General features: G+C 37.4%; 1 protein-coding gene across 1 annotated transcript in view; it reads left to right on the plus strand.

Moving 5' to 3' along the window:
• Positions 1-21536, plus strand: part of rept (RuvB-like helicase 2 rept) — a 96615-nt gene that overhangs the window by 34542 nt on the left and 40537 nt on the right. The window contains exons 5-7 of the mRNA XM_067142972.2: positions 8143-8305; positions 15964-16192; positions 16589-16701. Of these exons, the coding sequence (XP_066999073.2) occupies positions 8143-8305; positions 15964-16192; positions 16589-16701 (505 nt within the window). The remainder of the gene's footprint in view (positions 1-8142; positions 8306-15963; positions 16193-16588; positions 16702-21536) is intronic.

Below are 21536 nucleotides of genomic sequence, written 5' to 3' on the forward strand. Positions count from 1 at the left end.
GCTTTTGATAGGGTAGATCATGGGAGATAACTGACGAAAAGAAGGGCAATTGGACTAGACAAGAGAGGGGTTTGAGCCCCTGTGGGCGGGGGACACAGGAAGAATACACCCACGTTATCCCCTGCCTGTCGTAGGAGGCAACCAAGGGATGATTGAATTAGAACCGTGAAACTGCTTGTGATTAATACCATCACGTGGGGAAAGCCATGGGTTGCCTTTACTTGCAAGTAGTACCACTATGTTAGGTACACAATAGGTTTGAGATTAGTAGTAGCATAGAGTGGTTCACTGTGGGTTTCCAGTACCTGTGATTAGTACCACTATGTGCGGAACATCGTGGGCTTACGTTGCCTGTAATTTGTACCATTACGTGAGAAACACTACGGGTCTGGGCGTTATCTATGATTAGTACCACTATATGAGCGACATTGTTGGTCTGCTTTGCCTGTGATTTGTACCCCACTATGTGAGGAACACCACAGGATAGTATGAGTCCCTGTGATTAGTACACCTATGTGAGGTGCACCATGGGTTTGTGTTGCTTACGAGTGGTGCCATTATGTGCAAAACACCATAGATATGATGTACAATACTTGTGAGTAGTACCGTAAAGTTTGAAACACCATTAGTTACGCTACCTTTGATTAGTATATCACAAATATTATAATAATATTTATAGATCCACCTGTTCAATACAATACAATACAATCCACTATTTCATGTGGTTAAAATTTATACATAATACTTAAAAGTCATAGGATAATACTTAAAAGTCATAGGTATATGTTTTACCCTTTTTTATGGGCATCATCAGCCAATATCAATCTTAAAGTTATTAGATATGGGATCGTTCTAATGTTATAGTATAACGTCTAAAATGAGGATAATGCACAGAAAGTATGTTAAAAATACTGTAAATTAACAGTTTTGAAGATTATAACGTGGTTAATCTTGAATATTTGAGCATTTAAAACCAAAAATGGATCCTCTTCTTATACACCATTAGGACTGTGACGGCCTTGAGTGTGATAGCACCATCATCCAAGGAGGATACTTGTTCCACTCCCATAACATAAGTTCAAGATAATAAGATCAATGTCAGTTATTTAAAATAGAAGTGTGAACGTATCAAATGTGTTAAAATATATACGGTTGATTTATCAGAAAGTCATAGAATAGAAGATGGGACTTCTTGTAGGAGACATTGCTAATGATAAAATGTTGAGGTGTCAAAGCTAGCTGATGTCAATGTTTAGTTATGTTAGTACGGTAATCAGTTGTATCCAGAAGACGGTCAAGTGGGTGTTATTATCCCTGTTGAAATATTTATTCGAAGAAATGATATTTTACCTGAAACAAAATGTTAAAGAGATCTAGTTAAATGGTATTGTGCATGAGACTTCCCATACATCAAAAATGCCTAAGGCGGTACTTACTCGTTGTTGCGTGTTAAGTACGTCGGACTGTTCCAGCAACGCTAGCTTGACTGACCTTTCTACTTCCAGTATTATAATGATATGGCTGAGGTGGTGAAGGACACGGAGGGGGGGGATCCTTGCGTGCAGGTGTTGTTGTTAGGGGCAGGATGGGCGAGCCTAACATTTGGCGAGGTGGTGCGAGCTTTAGAGCAAAAAGTTCTTGCTACTTGAGTGGTAATTGGACTAGACAAAAGAGTGGTTTGAGCCCCTGTGTGCAGGGGACCCAGAGGAGGAATACACCCACGTTATCCCCTGCCTGTCGTAGGAGGCAACCAAGGGATGATTGAATTAGAACCATGAAACTGCTTGTGATTAGTACCATCATGCAGGGTACTAATCGCTGTGTACTAATCACAGCCAACGCCCAGACCCGTAGTGTTTCTCACTTAATGGTACAAATCACAGGCAATGTAAGCCCACGATGTTCCGCATATAGTTGTACTAATCACAGGTACTGGAAACCCACAGTGAACCACTCTGTGCTGCTACTAATCTCAAACCTATTGTGTACCTAACATAGTGGTACTACTCGCAAGTAACAAGTAACAAGAACTTTACTTGTAACCTTTGATTAGTACCGCAACTTGAGAAATACCATGGTTCTACTTTACTAGTGATAAGTGCCATTACGAGGGACCGTTAATCTGGATATTGAACCCCTTTAGACAACAAGCATAATCGATTCAGTATTGTGCTTTGGAAGCAGTTCCTTTGTCAGTCATATATTTTCTGGGATGGTGAGGCATTGAGGGTTGGATCCACTGATTGTTTTAAATTCATAATCATTCATTCATTCTTCATCAACACGTTTTGAATTCTGGTCAGTGGACGAATTTTGTACTTTAAAATTGTAATTGCAATTTGTCTCGTTTCGTACCATTAGGGGCCGATGACCTAAATGTTGGGCCCCTTTAAACAACAATAATCATCATCATCATCAAAGAGTGGTTGAATGAGTGACATTTCTAGAAAATAGAACTCAGAGAATTAGAGTAGGTGAAGCATTATCTGATCATGTAATGATTAAGAAGAGGGTCCCAAAGAGCAGTATTATAGGACCTTTTATGTTTTCTTATATATATAAAGGATATGAGTAAAGATCTGGAATCACAGATAAGAATATTTGCAAATGATGTTATATTGTCTAGAGTAGTAAATGAGTTGCAAGTTTGTGAGCAAGTACATGGAGGATGGTGTTTGTTCCGTCTTCAACATTAGAATTAATCTTAGGTAGGGCCCCATCCGCACAGATGTGCAGGTCGTGTTCTGGGTATCTAGTCAAAATACCTGCACTAGGCCTCTCCGGCAGTGTTGCCAACTTGTATTTTCAAGATCCGCTAAATACTGCTAAAAATCCGCTAAAATTCCGCCAAGAAATCCGATCTCAAATAATGAGCAATAATAATAATAATAATAATCAATGTCTGCACTCACCTGATCTGTGATTTTCACTGGGATTAACCCCCTGCCTGCGAGCCGGCGCGCTAAAACTTGTAGGCGTTTTAGTGCCGGGTGCAAACTAGGTGAATCCCCTACCTCAAGGGCCACACACAAAACAGGCCAGTTCATTGAACGGTCTTCCTTCATAGCATAAATATAAATGCTACTCTCTCACAGTTTCACTATCTGTCGTCATTCGTCAACTAGGAGAAAGGTACCCTTTCCCCACGCATTACAAATTTATGATACCTTGATTTCATAACATCAAATCCAAATAACATGTTTTCCTCATGTGACTGCTAGCTCCTGACAAGGAATGCAGAATAGCTTGAAGACAGACTGGAGTACAAATTTAAAAAAAAAAAAAACGTAAAATGGATAAAACACTAAATTCTGCTATAATAAATCTAGAATTCTGCCAAAAAATCCTCTGTCCGCTAAATGATATATTTCTCTGCCGACATACTTCTAATTCCGCCAAATTTAGCAAAAAATCCGCTAAGTTGGCAACACTGCTCTCCGGAGGCCATACACCATTATTATTATTATTATTATTATTACTATTATTACTATTATTATTATTATAGTCATTATTATTATCATCATCATCATCATCATCTTTGTACATGTCAGATTCTGTGTAATTTCCTCAAATGTGTACAAGCTCTCTGATATGGAATAACAACATTGTATCCGACATGCAACCGAGCTTGATGCTATTGGCACAACAATACACGTACGTAGACTGTACTGCATGCTCTGATTCAACCTACTGTGGCATAAACAACAGTTAGTTCGCTCAAATACTGCTGGCAAAGATAATAACCATGCAGTGTTCAGAGCTACTGACTAAAATAATATTACAAAGTGTGTAATATACAGTACCAGTACTCAGTATGTTACATAAAGTAAAGCATCTTAAACAAATAAGTTCTATACCTCCTTTTCATGTAAATGTTTCAATAAAATGAACCAACAGACATTCCAAGATCACTTTTTTTTCCATTACAGTGCTAATATTGTTACATACTTCACAAAATATGTTACTTTTGCCCTCTTTTACTATAATCTCATTTCACAGCATCAATGAACCCAAAAATCACATGCTATGTATGAAGAAATGAGGCCAACTATTGTAAGTACTGTGCTTGGTTTTAAACACAGGCAAATCACAGATATTGTTAATACTACCAGAAGGGGCCAATGACCTCGATGTTAGGCCCCTTTAAAGAACAAGCAATACTACCAGGCAGGACCTCTAATCATGTCATAATTAATCTGGCGTCTATAGCTCAAGAGTTTTAAGGTGTAAATCACTGAGTTTTCTGGGTAACCTGAGTAAGAGTACTGCTACATACACTGCCATAATGCTTATTTTTTATAGGTTACGTTACCCATATCAGTAATTGACTTATCCTAGAACTGAATGGCCTAGTCACTTTTTGAGAATGTACTGTATATGGATTGGTGAAGCCCCATAGTTGACTACTGTTGTACTTGGCACAAACAACATTCAGTTCCACCTAACTGTAGGTCTACACACTGCTCGCAGCATGATTCAGAGAGAATGCTCTTGAGATCTTTGTACACCTCTCGTGACCAACAGGTCATTGCATGAATCTCAAGAAATCTCAAGGTCCTGTCGTAGACTGCACGTCTGTAGTAATAGGTTAGAATGCAAGCTTGAGCAAGTTATCGTCTAGCCTTCCTAGTTGTTTTACAGTAAGATTAAGTATTAGTGGGTACAACCCATTAAAACACATACAGTTTACAACTCTTCCTACATAATTGTAGGCTGGTTAGACAACGCTTGCTACTCACCAAATTTATGTTTTAACCTATTACAGCATAAGCTGCCCCAGTGGAGCAGTGGTAGTATGTCCAACTCATGATCCCATGTTAATAGGTTTGATCTTGGCTGAGTTCATCAATTTTTGAAGGACTGTCAAATTTTTTAAAGGTCTTTTCTACTCTGATGGCAGGTGGCCTACATGCTGTCAGGGGAAGCGGGGAGCATAGGGCCGACCAATCCAGCACGACGCGAGAGGCCGTTAAGGGAGAGATACAGAGGCCACTACTACAATGTTGCCAGGAGCGCCCGCGCGTGTTTAAGTTGTGTTGAAATCCACATAACAATGAAATACAGAGCTTCGTATGTTATAGTTCGGTTATGGCCTGTGGATGAATTTTATTATTTTTATTTATTATTTATTTCTATTATTTTCTTATCTTTGATGTAGTATGATAAGAGTTAATTAATAATGCGTATAACAGGTGCATTGACAACAGACCGAAAAACAATTTGCTCCAAAGTACAGAGTTACACAACACATTTTCTTACTTTATCTTACCTTATTCCAGCTGAAGAATCCGTGTTACAGCACCCTGACACTCTCCATCGTCACCAGAGCTGTCACCGGAAATATCCTCGTCACTCGACTCCTCACTGTGGCTGTCGTCTCGCAGATTTATGATGATATCGTCCATGACTATGTCCAATACCACGTCCCTTTTGTAATCGTCCTTTGACATTTTTCAGCATGTTACACACAAGCCTTCCACTCCTGTTCGGTTACTTTATCCAGCTCCTCTTCCATTAAAGATTAGACGTCGGTTAGTTTGAACGTTTTGTTCCTTTTCCCTACAGCAGTTTTAATGTTTCCCCAAACCAGCTGTATGGGGTTATATTGACAGTGATAGGGTGGCAGGCGAACAACAGTATGACCCTTTCTGTCAGCAAGTGTATCAGTTTCGTACATTTTTGTTTTTGGCTTGAATTGTTTCACAAGAGACAACAGTTCGAGTCTGGTGTGATTTCTGTCATGAGGAATGTTCCTAGCAGATAACCACGATATAATATCAGCTTTTCGTGTGTTCGTTGTAGGAATTTGTTCTGGCTGTACTGAATGGTACTGAATTGTCATTACAATCACTGCGTCTTTGATGTTCCTTTTGTCAAGTCTAAAACTTCAAAAACCATAGCGTTCATGTCAGTGTGGTAGTCATCACTGGTCGATTTCACCTTTGGCCTGAAAACCAATTTACATTGCTGTAGAAAACCAGTGTGACTGGAACCTACGTGACAAACAATAATTCGTCCACCTTTCCCCACAGGAACTTTTAAACCTCCTGTACCCTCTTTATCTTGCCAGATTTTCGTTGGAGCGTAATTCTGATGAATGTCTCATCTAAATAAAATATGTGGGGCGATGGGTCCTTCTTCCTCAGGAGATGCACTTTTTTCAGAAACATTTCTCTGGCTGTTACTATATCAGCTCTCTCCATTAAAAATCTTCTCCCATCGTTGCTTTTTTTTAATACTTGAACCCCATAGACTTTAGTATCCTCCACAATGAAGTAACTCCCCATTTAAATTGTATATCTCTTTCTAAATCGCCACGTAATTTGTTCAGTGTCGGGTATTCACCCTTTACGTAATAACTGAGGAGAGTTCCTTCTATTTACATCTTTATGGAATCCGTCGATTGCCTTGGTTATACAGCTCCTTTTGATTCGTTTGCACGGTGATTGAAATGAGATGGAACCACATGACTGGGTACTGTCTTTACCTTCCTTTACTATACGCTGAACGGTTTGCGTACTAACTTGACAAGCTTCTGACACTCTCTGCTGCACTTTATACACACTCACTAAAGGGCCATTATTTTCTGCTTCCTTTTGAAAACATTCATGAACATTGCTGATCAGTTTTCTACCCTGGCTCCTTATCTCCTTCCTCTTCGCCATTGTAAGATATATAGTGCAATTATTATATTTAAAAAAACACAGAGCAACACAAATAGAAACAATAGAAAAAACTAACGTCACATCACATGCCACGAAAACGTTAATCGAAGAATGCAGTAAAGGACGCGGCAAGAATTACTCATAAAACAAACTCGTTAAACAAGCTTTCGGTAATACCCACCGCACACTGTAAGACTACTCGGCAACACAGCAGTTCGTGGAGCGAAGTGAACGCGGCAAACTCTCTGGGCGACTGAATAGTTCTCATACCAATATAAATGGTCCCTTATTGAATAGTTCTCAGTGCCATTGCTAGGCGATCTTTTGTCTGATTGGGCAATGACATACTGCCCGCAACCTACTTCCCCTGACAGCATGTAGGCCGCCCGCCATCAGAGTAGAAAAGACCTATAGAATACTGTATTGTTGGCACGTTAAAGACTTCAGGTGATATACATGGTGTCACCCAACAAAAGTAAATTAACTCTGCCATAATCTCCATACAGTAGAATTCTGGTATCATTGCTGAACAGCTGCACAGTTGGAATGTTGAAATTGATAGACAGCTACCTAAATAGCACCACTCTAGCTGAAGCCAGACAGTTGATTTATTTATTTATTATTATTATTATTATTATTATTATTATTATTATTATTATTATTATTATTATTATTATTATTATTATTATTATTATTATTATTATTGCATAAAGATCTCGGCTGCAAAATCATATGTTTTGTCCTGATAGAGGGCTTCCTTACGGTAGATTCATTTGACCCGTGTATTACAGAACAACTGAATTCTTGAAGATTTATATAAAAATATACTTGCTATCTTTTACTGGCAGACACTTTGTGTATTCGATTCTCTGGATATCATTACTCTTGTGTATATTAAATTTATTTTGACTGCTTTTCACTTTCAGGAGTAGTTTGTTTAACCAACTTCGTACATTTTCTCAATTTTGCCTATTTTTAACATTCTAAACAAAGCTGTAAAAATTCAGTTTTATTCATTAATATTAATAACTGACTGAATAAAACAAACCTGGTGCATAAGATGTAACATTCTTCAGCTTTTTAATTTGATATTATTAATAATTATGATAGTGAATCTTTCTACACTGACTGCCGTCCTTCTGATATGTGCTACTATGCTAGTTCCCATCTTTTATATGTTTAGGTTTCATAAACAAAAAAATTATTGTAATATAGAAAGGTTAAAGTAAGACCTGAAATTGAGAGTTTTGTTTAACGTACTTAAATATTTTGTATGCTATGTAGCATAGATATAGATTTATCTTCTCTCTGCCTAACTTAATCTTAGTCCTATTTTGATATTGTTTAAAACTCGGGACTGTGCTACCATTTAGTTGTGTAGTGTAAACAAATAGACATTGTCTTCACTATTGTGAATGATACAAAATATTCATATATTAGAAATATTAGCATTTGCTAAACATACATATTGTGACAGGGAGGAGACTGAAATCATCGAAGGAGAAGTTGTGGAAATACAAGTGGACCGACCAGCTACTGGAGTGGGTGCAAAAGTTGGGAAACTTACCCTCAAGACAACAGAAATGGAGACCATGTACGATCTTGGTACCAAAATGATTGAGGCTCTCATGAAAGAGAAGGTAAGATTGTAATCTCATACAATCTGTTCTGCATGTTTTTAAATTGATTCAGCCAGTGCCTAGCCCCCCCCCCTCACTTCCATGGTGCAACAGCCCTGAAGGACCATGGCCTACCAAGCGATCACCGTCAGATAGCTCCTCAATTGTAATCACGTAGGCTGAGTGGACCTCGAACCAGCCCTCGGATGTAGGTAAAAGTCTCTAACCTGGCTGGGAATCGAACCCGGGGCCTCCGGGTAAGAGGCAGGCTCGCTATCCCTACACCAAAATGATGTGGCATATTATAGGTTTATGATGAGACTTTCATGGTATAGATCACTTAACATAATTGCAAAAGACTTTGTATAATGGTGGTGATTATTTAAGGAGCAAAAAAAGTTTCAGTAATACAGGTACGATAAAAGAGAAGAGCCCGGCACAAGTAAGTGGAAACAATGCCAAAATTCTGTGGAGCTCCTTAGTCACTTCTCCATGTTCCAAAGTTAAGAGTCTCTGAAGTAATTGAACCTACAGTAAAACCTCGATTAACCGTTCTGCGGATTATCCATCGCCAAAAAAAAATCTCGATTTTATTAAAAGCAGTGTAACTGAATGAGCGTACTCTTGATGCCAATAATATTAATAACAATAATAATAATGTTATTGGTTTTACGTCCCACTAATCACTTTGACGGTTTTCAGTGATGCCAAGGTGCCGAAATTTTATCTCGCAGGAGTTCTTTTACGTGTCAGTAAATCTACCGAGGCTGAAGTGTTTGAGCACCTTCAAATACCATGGACTGAGCTAGGATTGAACCTGCCAAGTTGGAGTCACATGTCCATCGCCTCAACTGTCTGAGCCACTCTGCCCGGCTTTTGATGTCAAGGTATCTTGATACGGTATTCTGTTTTGGAGTGACTGTATGTTGACTCTCCGACTCCTGAGGCCATGATCATAGACCGGCAATCGGCATTGGAGACGTGACTTCATACATTTTTTTACTATGTAATATTATGTTGTATAAAATTATTTAACTTTTAGCTGTTACGAAAGAAGAGGGATGCTATTCAAATTGAACAGTCACAAACTTTATTATCCACATCATTGTTGACGAGTAATGTACTGTAATGTGCCCTATCCCAGCCCACGGAGCATAGAGTACGATATGCTGGTCATTCCTACTTCAGAATGATACCTGTAACTTATTTTGTAGTATGTAACATCTCCGAGTACTGTACGTAGATCTTCCATATCGTTCTCTATAAAGGTTAAATATTTTCACCACAGGCTACTGCATCGTAAATATTTCACAATGCACAGGAATCGGAAACCAGCCTAGCGGTCCATCATAGTTAACCTCCGCTATTAGTAGACAGGTAAGCTACATTCTGTACTGTAGTGCAAAGTAAGTAAATGTGAGAGTGTCTAATAAAGTTGAACATTTATTTTTCGTTCTAACAGCCGAGAAATGTTGAGATTGAAATCTGCAGGAAAAAGAAAACTGTAAACCATACAAAATATAGTTACTATAATCGAACGGTTAAAGAAAGGTGAACTAGTCTCAAATTTAGCATCAGAGTTCGGTCTGGGTGTGACAAGAGTGCAGGACCTAGTGAAGAATAAAGACAAAGTGTTGCAGTTTGCGGCGAGTTCTGACAGTTCGCATAGACACGCTAAAAGAAAAACAATGAAAGCATCATCTTTAAAAGAACTGGATGCTGCATTATTCACGTGGTTTCAGCAAAAGAGAGGCGAAGGTGTACCTATTAGTGGTCCTGTGATGACAAGTCAGGCACAAATTTTTCACAAAAAGATGGGGCTTTCAGGGTCCTCACCAGTGTCCAATGGTTGGCTACAGAAATTTAAGGACAGACATGGTTCGAGAATTAAACATCGAAGGAGAAAAATTAAGTGGTGACAGCAGTGCAGCAGAAAACTTTAGATACGAGTTTAAGCGCATAATTGAGAGATACAATTTTGTTCCAAGTGAAGTGTACAATGCCGATGAAACTTATTGGAAGTGCTTACCCAGTAAAACATTAGCATCTGCTGAAGAGAAATCAGCTCCTGCTCACAAATCTAGTAAAGAGCGCATTACCATCTTGTGCTGTGCGAACGCTAGTGGCAACTATAAATTAAAATTAGCTGTTGCTGGTAAAGCAAAAAATCTGCGTTCTTTCAAAGGAACAGTGATGAAATATTTCCCAGTAGATTATTGTCATAACAAATCTGCATGGATGACACGCAATATTTTCAGGACTTGGTTCCATAATAAGTTAGTTCCGCGGGTTCGAGATTTCTTGGCGTCCAAAGGCTTGCCATTAAAGGCTGTCCTTTTTCTTGATAATGCACCTTCTCACCCCGTTGATACAGCTTTGAAATCAGAGGATGCAAACATTTTTGTTTCCTATTTGCCACCTAATGTGACTTCATTAATTCAGCTGATGAACCAAGGCGTCATCACAACTTTTAAGGCGCATTATAAGCGGGAATTGCTAGGCCTATTACTTTTCTTAAAGAAGAGCTTTATCTTGTCCAGAAATTATTGGATCTAGTAACCGCTCAGAACATTACTCCATTGTGGAGAAAATTGTATGTTGATGCTGATGAGCTCGCCGACGATTTTCATGGGTTCACTGATGAAGATGAAAATGAGGGATTGACGATCAAGGACATCCTGAAGACTATTGAAAATAACATTCATTTTGGAGAAGTGAATGATAGTAACATTGAGGAGTGGCTTCATACTGACGATGTATTGCCTGGGCATCACATTTTATCTGATGACGAAATAGTAAATAAAAGCGCGAACGGGAACTTGACAGTCAGCTGCAAAGTGAAGAGTGAAAGTGAGGGGGATGGGGAAGAAGTGTGCATCACAAACAATCGCATACCGCCTCAGATCGCACTGGAGTCGGCTGAAACGTTAATGGAATTCTTGGAGCAAGAGGATGATATGGATTTTTCAATCATTCTTGTAATTAGAAAGCTCAGAATGGACATAAAGAAGAAAATAAGTTGTAGGAGAGTGCAAAAAGTAATAGATTTTTTTAAAGCAGCTTCAAATGACACCGGGTAAATTATTTATGGTCTGCTGGTAATTTAGGTGAATGTTTAGTATGTATTGTTGTAGCTTTGACTACATTTTGGTTTTAAAGAGGGTTTAATGCACTGCATTTTAAGGTTTTACGGTATGTGTTTTATGTACTTTAAAGTCCCTTAAAATTAGTAATATGGATTATCCGGATTTTTTTATTAACCTTTCACCTCTTCCTGGGCATTAGAATGGATAATCGAGGTTTTACTGTATATTCTAGTTTACTGAGCAATGCACATATGAGGAATTCTGGATAAAATTAACAAAGAGACCATGCTTTTGAAAATATATATATTTTTTGTTTCAGCATTTACTCATCAGTGTAATCATATACCTGTAATTTTCTTCTTCTTCTTTTTTTAAATTTAATTGAGTAATAACTCCAGGGTTCTAGGCCAGATTTCTAGTTTTGGTACCATCAGTGACAAGTACATCAGATGATAAAATTAGGCACTCATTGTGCAGTATCAGCCTTCACATTAATTCAGTAACGTTGACACTCATTTCCTATTGCTACAGGCACTCTTATAAAATACTTTTGAATGATTTTCTTATTTTATCAGATTATATGATTATTGTTTTGAGGTTACAGGTTTTGAGGACAGATGTCATTTAAAGGAAAATTTACTTACTTGGCAATTACTATAAAATTTGAACGGACATTTTTGGAAATATTTGAACAGTTTTATTTAAGAGTTCAGTACAGTACATCTTTGAAAAGAAAGGTGTATATCAACTTAACCAAAATACTATGTAGGGTTAAGATTCTTGAAAATCTGTTAATGACATAGCTTCACATGAAAAGGAAAATGAAAAAACCTTATTAGTGTGGAACAGTTGTTACACTTTTGCATATGTTTTAATGACATCTGGAAGCTATTTTGGTTGTGTTTCCATATTCAAACAATCAACCACCATTGGTCTGCATTTAGGTGGTAGATTCCCTATCAGTTGTTTCCCTATTCTTTTCTTAAATGATTTCAAATTAGTCAGTTATTCCAAATTATTCCAATCTCTAATTCTTCTTTCTATAAACTATTATTGACTCTAATTTGCCCTCTCGAATTCCAACTTCATAGTCATATTTTGATCTTTCCTACTTCTAAAAACTCCTTAAGTTATTCGTCTACTAACGTCATTCCAGACCATCTGTTCACCGACAGCTCAGAACATTCCATTTAATCAAGCTGTTCGTCTTTGTAGCACTTGTTGCGTACACATAATACACGTAATAATAATATAATGAAAAAATAGAAAAATGTGGAATTAAAACCAAATCAGATTAACGCCATGTTCGAGATGCAAGAACTTTAAACTTACAGGTCTAAAAATTGACAACTACGGAAGGATGTGGAAACGTGGAAGGAACCCTAACGAGGCCATGCAAACATATAGCGTTGTGGGGTGAGAAAGAGACACGCAGCAAACACCCTTGAAATAATGTATTAACAAACTAAATTATAACACCAAATAGAAAAGAAGGCCAGAATATAATGTAGGAAATAAAACTTAAGAACACTGAACTGAAATACATACTGGCGTACAATTGAATACTACAGCTCTTCAGATAGTGGAATGTTCAAGCTTTAACACAGAAATTGAGGCAGGATTACAGGAAGGCAGTTAAATTTACATTAATTGCAATTCACATAGGTTACAAATTTAGAACTAAAACAGAGAATGGCCTCCAACAAGAAGATGCTATGACTGTCCGTCGAGGCACAGTCGTTCAGAACACACAAATTGGTGAATGTGGAAATCTAGAGGAAACTCTGACACACAGAACAAATTCACATTATCGTCAAAGTCACATGAAATAAGAAAGAATGTAAATTAAATCAAACCAAAGAACTTAGCACTTACCTAGGGGTCTAGAGTACCGTGACGGGACGGACACGAAGTGCGTCCGGCCACTGAAGGTGATCAGTATACAAAGATGCGGACAGTTGCCTCGCTTTCACGAGGAGCCCTAAACTGGAAATTGTGCGATTGTAGAAGACCAATGAGACACGGAATTTCCCCAGACCTCCGTACTCACCAATAGAGAAGTTCGTTATTCTGACCATTTAAAATGCAGTTCCTTACATGGGCAAGTTGAGTTCCTTTCCAACATATAGAAATTTTGTAATTAGTAATCTACACCTGTCTGTACAAGGTGCCTCAAAAGTTATGTATCAAAATGAACACCTTTATACAATTTTACAAAAGTTTCTTCCAACATAATCCTGTTTCCAAAGAGTTCATTGACTCAAGATATTCTTCTTCTACAAGTTACATGAATGATTTATAGAGTTCACATTCCCAAATTAAAAGACACTGTTCTTGACGTACAGAAAATAAAATGATGACAATTTTATATAGTAAAAGACAAATTTCCAAAAGTTCTTCTTCTTGGTCCTCATCCAAAATGATAATTTTAAATATCACACTCAGTCGGTTTTTTTAAGGCAAAGTAAAATAAACAGATTTTACAAAATCAAAATGAAGACGATGACTCTTGTCCTTCGATAATGTCTAATTTTTTATTTTTTTTTCCCTTCACATTTCCATATTTAGCTAGATAAAAAAAATATATACACAACAAGGATTGATATTTCAATGCCCATTACTTTTCTTGAGGCTTGCCTAAATTAGATAAAGTGGCACACATCTTTCAAACTACAGTGAAGCACAGCTGTCTTGTCTTCAAGAACTTGTTCCGTACTACATATAAATTATTTGATTCTAGATTTCTTCACACACAGTGCTCTCTTACACATGTCTTACTAACGCATTTGATCTACGACTCCTTCATTTTTTAGAACTATCGACACGCAGTGCTGATCCCTAAAATTATACTGTGTATCTTGAACTGAAACTGTAAAATACATATTTAATTTTTAGACTTCTTTTTAGCATTGAAAACTCAACAAACAGTGCTCTGTAGTCTGTTATAGTGCTTTGTTAACTGCATCTGACAGTTTCATCTTAACTTCACATTTTTTTTACCTGTGCTTCTTATTTGTGATTGACTAAACTTCAACACACAGTGCTCCCTAAAAATTTTAGTGCTTTACTAACAGCAACTAACAGAATTATTTTAACTTTGCCTTTTTTTATCTGTGCATTGTTTTACACTTATTCGTGATCGGTTGATGTTGACCAAGAATACTGGTCGAAACCGGTACCATATTAATTAAATAGGAATATAAACTTACATTTCTTATTTTGATAGTATTGAAAGGTTGAACCATTTCATATCTTCTTTTAACTTAACAGTACTCTCTTGTCGGAAATCACCCAGAACAATTTGCTCCCAGTTCATGAATCAAGTAATCCTGGTGAAGGTCCTACGCACTGAAGACCTTACCAGTGACTTATATGCCTTCTTCCTTACATCCTTACTACAACCCCTAAATACCCACATAACCATATGAAGAGATCTATCTTAATTTACAATCCTGTTTATGTGATTACCCTGTGAGTTACTTTCACCATATTAACACAGTAATTAAAACTGAGAGAACTTCTCTTTTTGGTGAAACTTATCGCTGGACTTATCACCTGTTTTACCATCATACTGTTGTCTGCTGTCCATCTAGCAAAATTGTTCGAAATCCATTTGCAGTCTCGCTTACAGTCCTCGAAATTACTCTCTACAGTATAATATCATCTGTAAAAAGCCTTATCTGTGATTCCCCAGTTTTTTACCTGTATTATTTATATATATAAGAAAATACAAAGGTTCAGTAATACTGCCTTGAAGAACTCCACTCTTAAATCATTACAGGATCTTTTGGTTCACATGCTCTAATTCTCTGAGTTCTGTTTTCTAGAAATTTGGCCACCTATTGAATATCACTTTTGTCCGGTCAAATAACCTGCATTTTTGTCAGTAGTCTTCCTTCAAAGGCCTAAGGCCTCACTTGACCTCCTGAATCTAAAATATCTCGTATATCTTGCTGCAGTCATACAGTAATTCTGTTTTACACAGCACCCGAATAGAATCGGGGTCTAGAAATGACTGTAAGTTGTGATAAGTTGTAAGGCTTGTTCTGAAAATAACTGTATTGAAGCACAGCAAACCTAAAGAATTTGTATGTACAAAAAAAATTCTTTATTGTTAAAATATTGTGATGGCTGTATCAGATACGAAAGGAAATATTAACCAGAGTAAAACATTGTTTAAAAATAAAAACTTGTGAATGGTGGTGCTCTTCTGCCAACTACTGAATTATTTTCAGTGCCCTGGCAAGGACTGGCATGATAGCTGAAACTTCATTCTTTATGAAAAGATAAAATATCTTTTTCAAATGTTTCTCCAGGTATGATTTTTCAGTGCCCCCTTAGCGTTAATAGAATCTTACCTGACATTCATATAATGTTGCGATATAATTTGATTTAGCTTCAGATAAAACTTGTGTGAGAATGTTCTTAAATTCATGAATGACATAATATTACAAGCACAATATGCCATTCTATACCTAATTTATACTGCAGAAAAGGTTGTATTTTAACCATTTGCTATCTTATTCTTGTATTCCATCCATAATTCTTTTCTGTTACCTTGTTAAATGATTCGTTTTTTGTCATAATTTGCAGGTGCAAGCTGGAGATGTAATAACTGTCGACAAAGCAACAGGCAAAATTAGTAGGCTTGGTCGCTCTTTCACTCGTGCTCGTGATTATGATGCCACAGGCCCACAGACCCGATTTGTACAGTGTCCTGAGGGAGAACTGCAAAAGCGGAAGGAAGTAGTTCACACCGTTACAGTTCATGAAGTGGATGTAATTAATAGTCGTACTCATGGTTTTCTTGCTCTTTTCTCTGGTGAGTATGTGTTACATTATAAAATCTTCCTTAACTAGATTACTTTTGTTCTGCTTATCCAGGCACAGAGAAAGGTTGGAACATAGACAGGAACAAGTAATAAAAAACACAATTACAGGTAAGTCATTTGTTTCCCAGCTTCATCAGGAGGGCGGGCATTAATTCTCATTGAGGGTTTGTCTTTCTATATCTCCCTCTTCCTACATTGACCTCTCATTGTGTTTTTCCTATTATGTGCTCCCTTTGATGTTCCTATCTTTCTACACAACTTGTTTGTTCCGTTGTGTTACTTTTTGTTTTGTTTTTTTTCCTCCAGCTTAAGGTCAGCTGCTTGTGTCTCATTCTATTAAGTATATTTTGGAATATTCAAAATTGACTATTTCTTTACTTTCCCAGGTGATACAGGAGAGATCAAGGCTGAAGTAAGGGAGCAGATTAATGCCAAAGTAGCTGAATGGCGGGAAGAGGGGAAAGCAGAAATTGTACCTGGAGTGCTCTTCATTGATGAGGTAGGATTTTATTTTTGCGTTTGATGGTGTCTGATCACTTCAAGAAAGGTGTGGAAAAATACTATATTTGGTCTAGTTTGAAATTGAACTATTGATTAATAGATAAATCTATTACTGAATCTCTCCTCATTTCCCCTCTCTTTCCAAAAGGTACATGTTTTAGGAGAATGTTTGCTTTTTTTTACATGTTGACAAAATCTAAAAAAGTAAATTGTCATCTTTGGAAAAAAAACTGTAAGGAATGTGATTATTACATGAATTTCCTTTTAAATTCAAATATTTACTTAACTCTTTTTAATTTTATTTTTGAGTGCAAAAGTATTTGCTTATATTTGCTGTCAGGATGTTAATGGAGGGACAATGAGGCGGAAAAGGGAAACTACTATTTCTACAATTTCTAGACATTGAAAAAACTTATGTACATGGGTAGTATAATATCAAAAGACAACCTTGCAAAATATGAGGTGGATAATCAAATTAGCAAGGCAACACATTTTTTCCATTAAGAAAGACAACTGCTGTGGGATAAAAAAGTACCGCTAAAAGTTTTGATGACACTGTATAAATCATATTATACCCCCATCCTCACCTATAACATGTTATCATGGCAAGAAAACTGAAAACTCCAAGTTGGAGAAAGGAAGTTCCTAAATTTATTTGTTATTGGATGGCTCAGAAAGGAGAATTCATGAAAGCAAAGTCCTCTTGTTGATTGTTTCATAACCAAAGAGCAGAGAATATCCCGAAGTTGACAAGGAAGTGCTTGATGATGTAGTGGTTCTGAGAAATGATGTCATTGTTGTATTGCATGAAATGTTGCAAGTGAAAGTGAATAACAGCAAAAAGCATGGCATCATAAGTACACAGTTTAAGCTGAGTGTGGCGTGGGCTGTTCGTTTTATACAGAGACATGGACTTGGTCTGCGAGGATGAACAATGTTGGCTCAGAGTCAACCGTCTAATTGCACAAAGTCATGGAATTTCTCCACCTTGTCATCTCTCTTGGAGAAGAAAATGATTTTCTTCTGACTCAAATTAGAAACCTGACCAAACTCCAGTGGTTTTTATATGCCATGAAGTACGATTGTGCATATGGAGGGTGTGTCTAGCGTATTTATTAAACATGCAGGTACGGAGAAACCATGCTGTGCCTTAATTTTGGCAGTTAGAAAGCTACCACACTATGTTGGTTTTAAAAAGAAAACTGTGCTAAAGTGCACTCTTCCTCCTGGATGGCATTTTTCAAGAGCATGAAAATGGATGAATGTCAGCTGATTTAATTAAAAATTCGCTGTGAAGTTATATACAGTAAAACCTTGTTAATTCAAAGTCATTGGGACGCAAAAATCGGACTTCGAATTACTTGATTTCAAATTAACCGCCAACTCGTAATTCAGAAATGCCAAACCTTGCCACATCACAAAATATTATATGACCCATTACTGCATGCAAATAACCTTGAATCACAGTTTAAACCTTTCAAATGCCATGAAAAAATATATTTCTAGAATGTATCCAATAAGGTGCATTTACAGTATTCAAATAATGCACTTTGATAACTCACTGGCAAACATAACCTCATGCCATTAAAGAAAAAAGCATGATTCAAAGATGAGGAGAAATCTATGCTGGGTCCATTATGCAAGTTCTTTATTCATTGGCTTACTATACCGTATGCATTTTAGATGCCTTGTACTTGCACAGAAAGTACCCAATGCCCTTAAAACATCGTGGCTTATCGATCTTTCCTATGACGAGGGGAGGAATTCTGTCGCTCGTCTGGCCTTGTACGATTTTCCGCCATGGCACTTCTCTCGTAATTCAGAAATGCCAACCCTTCCTGCATCGTGAAGTATTCTAAGACCCATTAATGCATGCAGTCACCTTGGTTCACAGTTTAAACCTTTCAAATGCCATCGAAGAAACACTATTTCTGAAATGTATTCAACATGGTGCATTTACATTATTCAAATAATGTACTTGGATAAATCACTGGCTAAAGTAACCTCACTCAACGAAAAACAAAAGTACAATTCCAAGACGAGGACAAAGTATGCTGGGTTCCGTGTGCAAGTGTTTTATTGTTTGGATTGCTGTACTGTTTGCATTTTTAGATCCCTTGTACTTGCACGGAAAGTGCCCGACGCCTTCAGAACATCGTGGCGTTTCAGACTTTCCTACGACGAGAGGAGGATGTCTCCCGCTTCCGTCTGCATTGCAACAAAGTACAGTGACCCCACCCTTGTACGATTTTCCGGCCTCGCGCTTCCGGAGATTATCTTAAAACTACGAGCACCACAGTATGACCCTACTGACTGGAGACTTTTCATCAATGCCTCCAACCGTAGTTTGAAGTGAGTTCTTCACAATGAAAACAAACTTGCATTCATTCCTGTTGCTCATTCAGTTATTATGCGAGAAATATATGGAAATCTCAAAATGCTGTTGTGAAAACGGAAGTACCAGGAACACAAGTGGTAAGTATGTGGTGATTTCAAAGTGATAGGTGTTCTGTTAGGTTTACAAGGAGGTTACAGAAAGCACCCCTGCTATCTGTGTGAGTGGGACAGTCGAGCAAGGTTACATCACTGGACTCAAAAAGAATGGCCATGTAGACAATGGATTGTACGGTCGAAAAACATAAAACAAGAAACTCTTGTTCACAACAGCAAAATACTGTTACCTCCACTTCATATCAAACTAGAGCTTATGAAGTAATTCATTAAGGCCCTAAACAATGAAGGTGAATGCTTTCAGTACCTGTGTCATTGATTCCCAGGCATCAGTAATTCCAATATCAAGGAGGGCATTTTCACAGGTCCAGATATCAGAAAACTTCTTTCTGATGCTAATTTTGAAGACGTTATGTGTGCTGCAGAGCGATCGGCATGGACTGCATTCCGTAATGTGGTTCAGAAACTTGCTTGGAAACACAAAGGATTCAGACTACAAACAAATGGTGGATAGATTACTTGTTTCTTTCCAAGATTTAGGCTGCAAAATGAGCTTGAATGTGCACATGTTACATTCATATCTGGACTATTTCCCTGAGAACCTAGGAATGCTGAGCGAAGAGCAAGGAGAAAGATTCCATCAGGATCTACAGGAAATGGAACGCAGATATCAAAGGAAATGGAACAAAAACATGCTGGCAGATTACTGCTGGTTACTAAAGAGAGAAGGTCCAACTACTACTCACACACGAAAAGCAAGGCGAAGACTTTTCTTATACTAAGATAGGACACCGTAGACTTACCATTCTCAGTACTTTATGAGGCTTAATGAATTAATGTTGGTCCATTTGGCTATCTTTTTCTACAGATCTGTTAACACAATACACTACATATCTTTATATTATGTTCATAAGTATACCAGTGTAAGATAGGAGTGTTCAGATGGGTGAAAATAATAAGAAAGAGTTCTTTACATGTAATAATAATCTTGCATATGTGCATGCTGCATATTTATCAAATTTTCATTTTGAATTTGCACGAAAACCTGATTTGATAGAATAAAATTGACTTCAGTTTCGGAATCACCATGCCCGAAATATAAAAGATCACTATGTAAACTTAAGAATGATTGGAAAGTTTGTATTCGCAGGTCAGTGTCATCTGAGCCACGCTTTTTCGCCAACTGTCAGCATCGCCAGTGTTCGCGGATTCTTCTTCTCTGCACACTGCCTCCTACATGATATTGTGGCATTACGTAAAACGCTGAATACAAAAGAATTACGATTTCACTCCAACTTAGCAAATATGAAGCACACTGTAGACACACCAAAGTGGGTGAAAGTGCAGAAAGCTACCCCTGCACGTTCCGAAAGACGCATTCTGTCATAACGCAGAGAAATTTTGAATTTAAATTACTTCGTAAAATACTATTTGTTTAAAATGTAAAGACACTTTTGAATTAAAAGTCTGAATTTTGGTAATGTGACCGACATTGTTCTTCGAATTACGAATTATCCATATTTTGAATTAAACAATTTAAATAACATGCAAAACCGTACCTCATGTTTCCAGGAACGGGAGCTGCTTTGAATTAGGCAAGATTTTGCTTCATATGTGCTAAATTCGATTGAAATAGTTATTCTTTTGTATTCAGTGTTTTAAGGAACGTCACAATATAACATAACAGGCAGTGTGCGGAAAACATAATTTGCGAACACTTGCGATGCCGACAGTTGGCGAAAAAGCATGGCTCATATAATCAATTCGTACCGTACCCACCGAACAATATTGTCAGTGCTGATGAAACTCCATTTTTTAATTTTTTAATGCTGAGCCTAAACAGACTTACGGTTTTAAAGGAGAGAAGTGCCAGCTGGAAAATCGTATGAGGGTATGGGTCACTGTACTGTGTTGCACACATAAGCGAGAGACTTCCTTCCCTCGTCATATGAAAGTTCGATAACCCACGATGTTTTAAGGGCGTCGGACACTTTCTTTGCAAGTACAAGGCATCTAAAAATCCTAACAGTACAGTAATGCAACAGATAAAGCATTTGCACCGGAGAACCAGCAAAGATTGTCCTCATCTTTGAATTTTTTCTTTCGTTGCATGAGGTTATGTTTGCCAGTGTTTTATCCAAGTGCATTATTGAATAATGTAAATGCACCTTGTTTGATACATTTTGGAAATAGTGTTTTCCATAGCATTTGAAAAGTTTAGACTGTGAATCAAGGTGATTGCATGCATTAATGGATCTTAGAATACTTTGTGACGCGACAAGAGTTGGCATTTTGAATTACAAGACAAAGCGGCCATGGCCATGGCCAGAAAGCATACAAGGATAGTCACTGCACTGTGTTGTAATGCAGACAGAAGCGAAA

This window comes from Anabrus simplex, chromosome 1 (genome assembly GCF_040414725.1).
Source record: "Anabrus simplex isolate iqAnaSimp1 chromosome 1, ASM4041472v1, whole genome shotgun sequence".
In the NCBI taxonomy this organism is placed as follows: domain Eukaryota; kingdom Metazoa; phylum Arthropoda; class Insecta; order Orthoptera; family Tettigoniidae; genus Anabrus; species Anabrus simplex.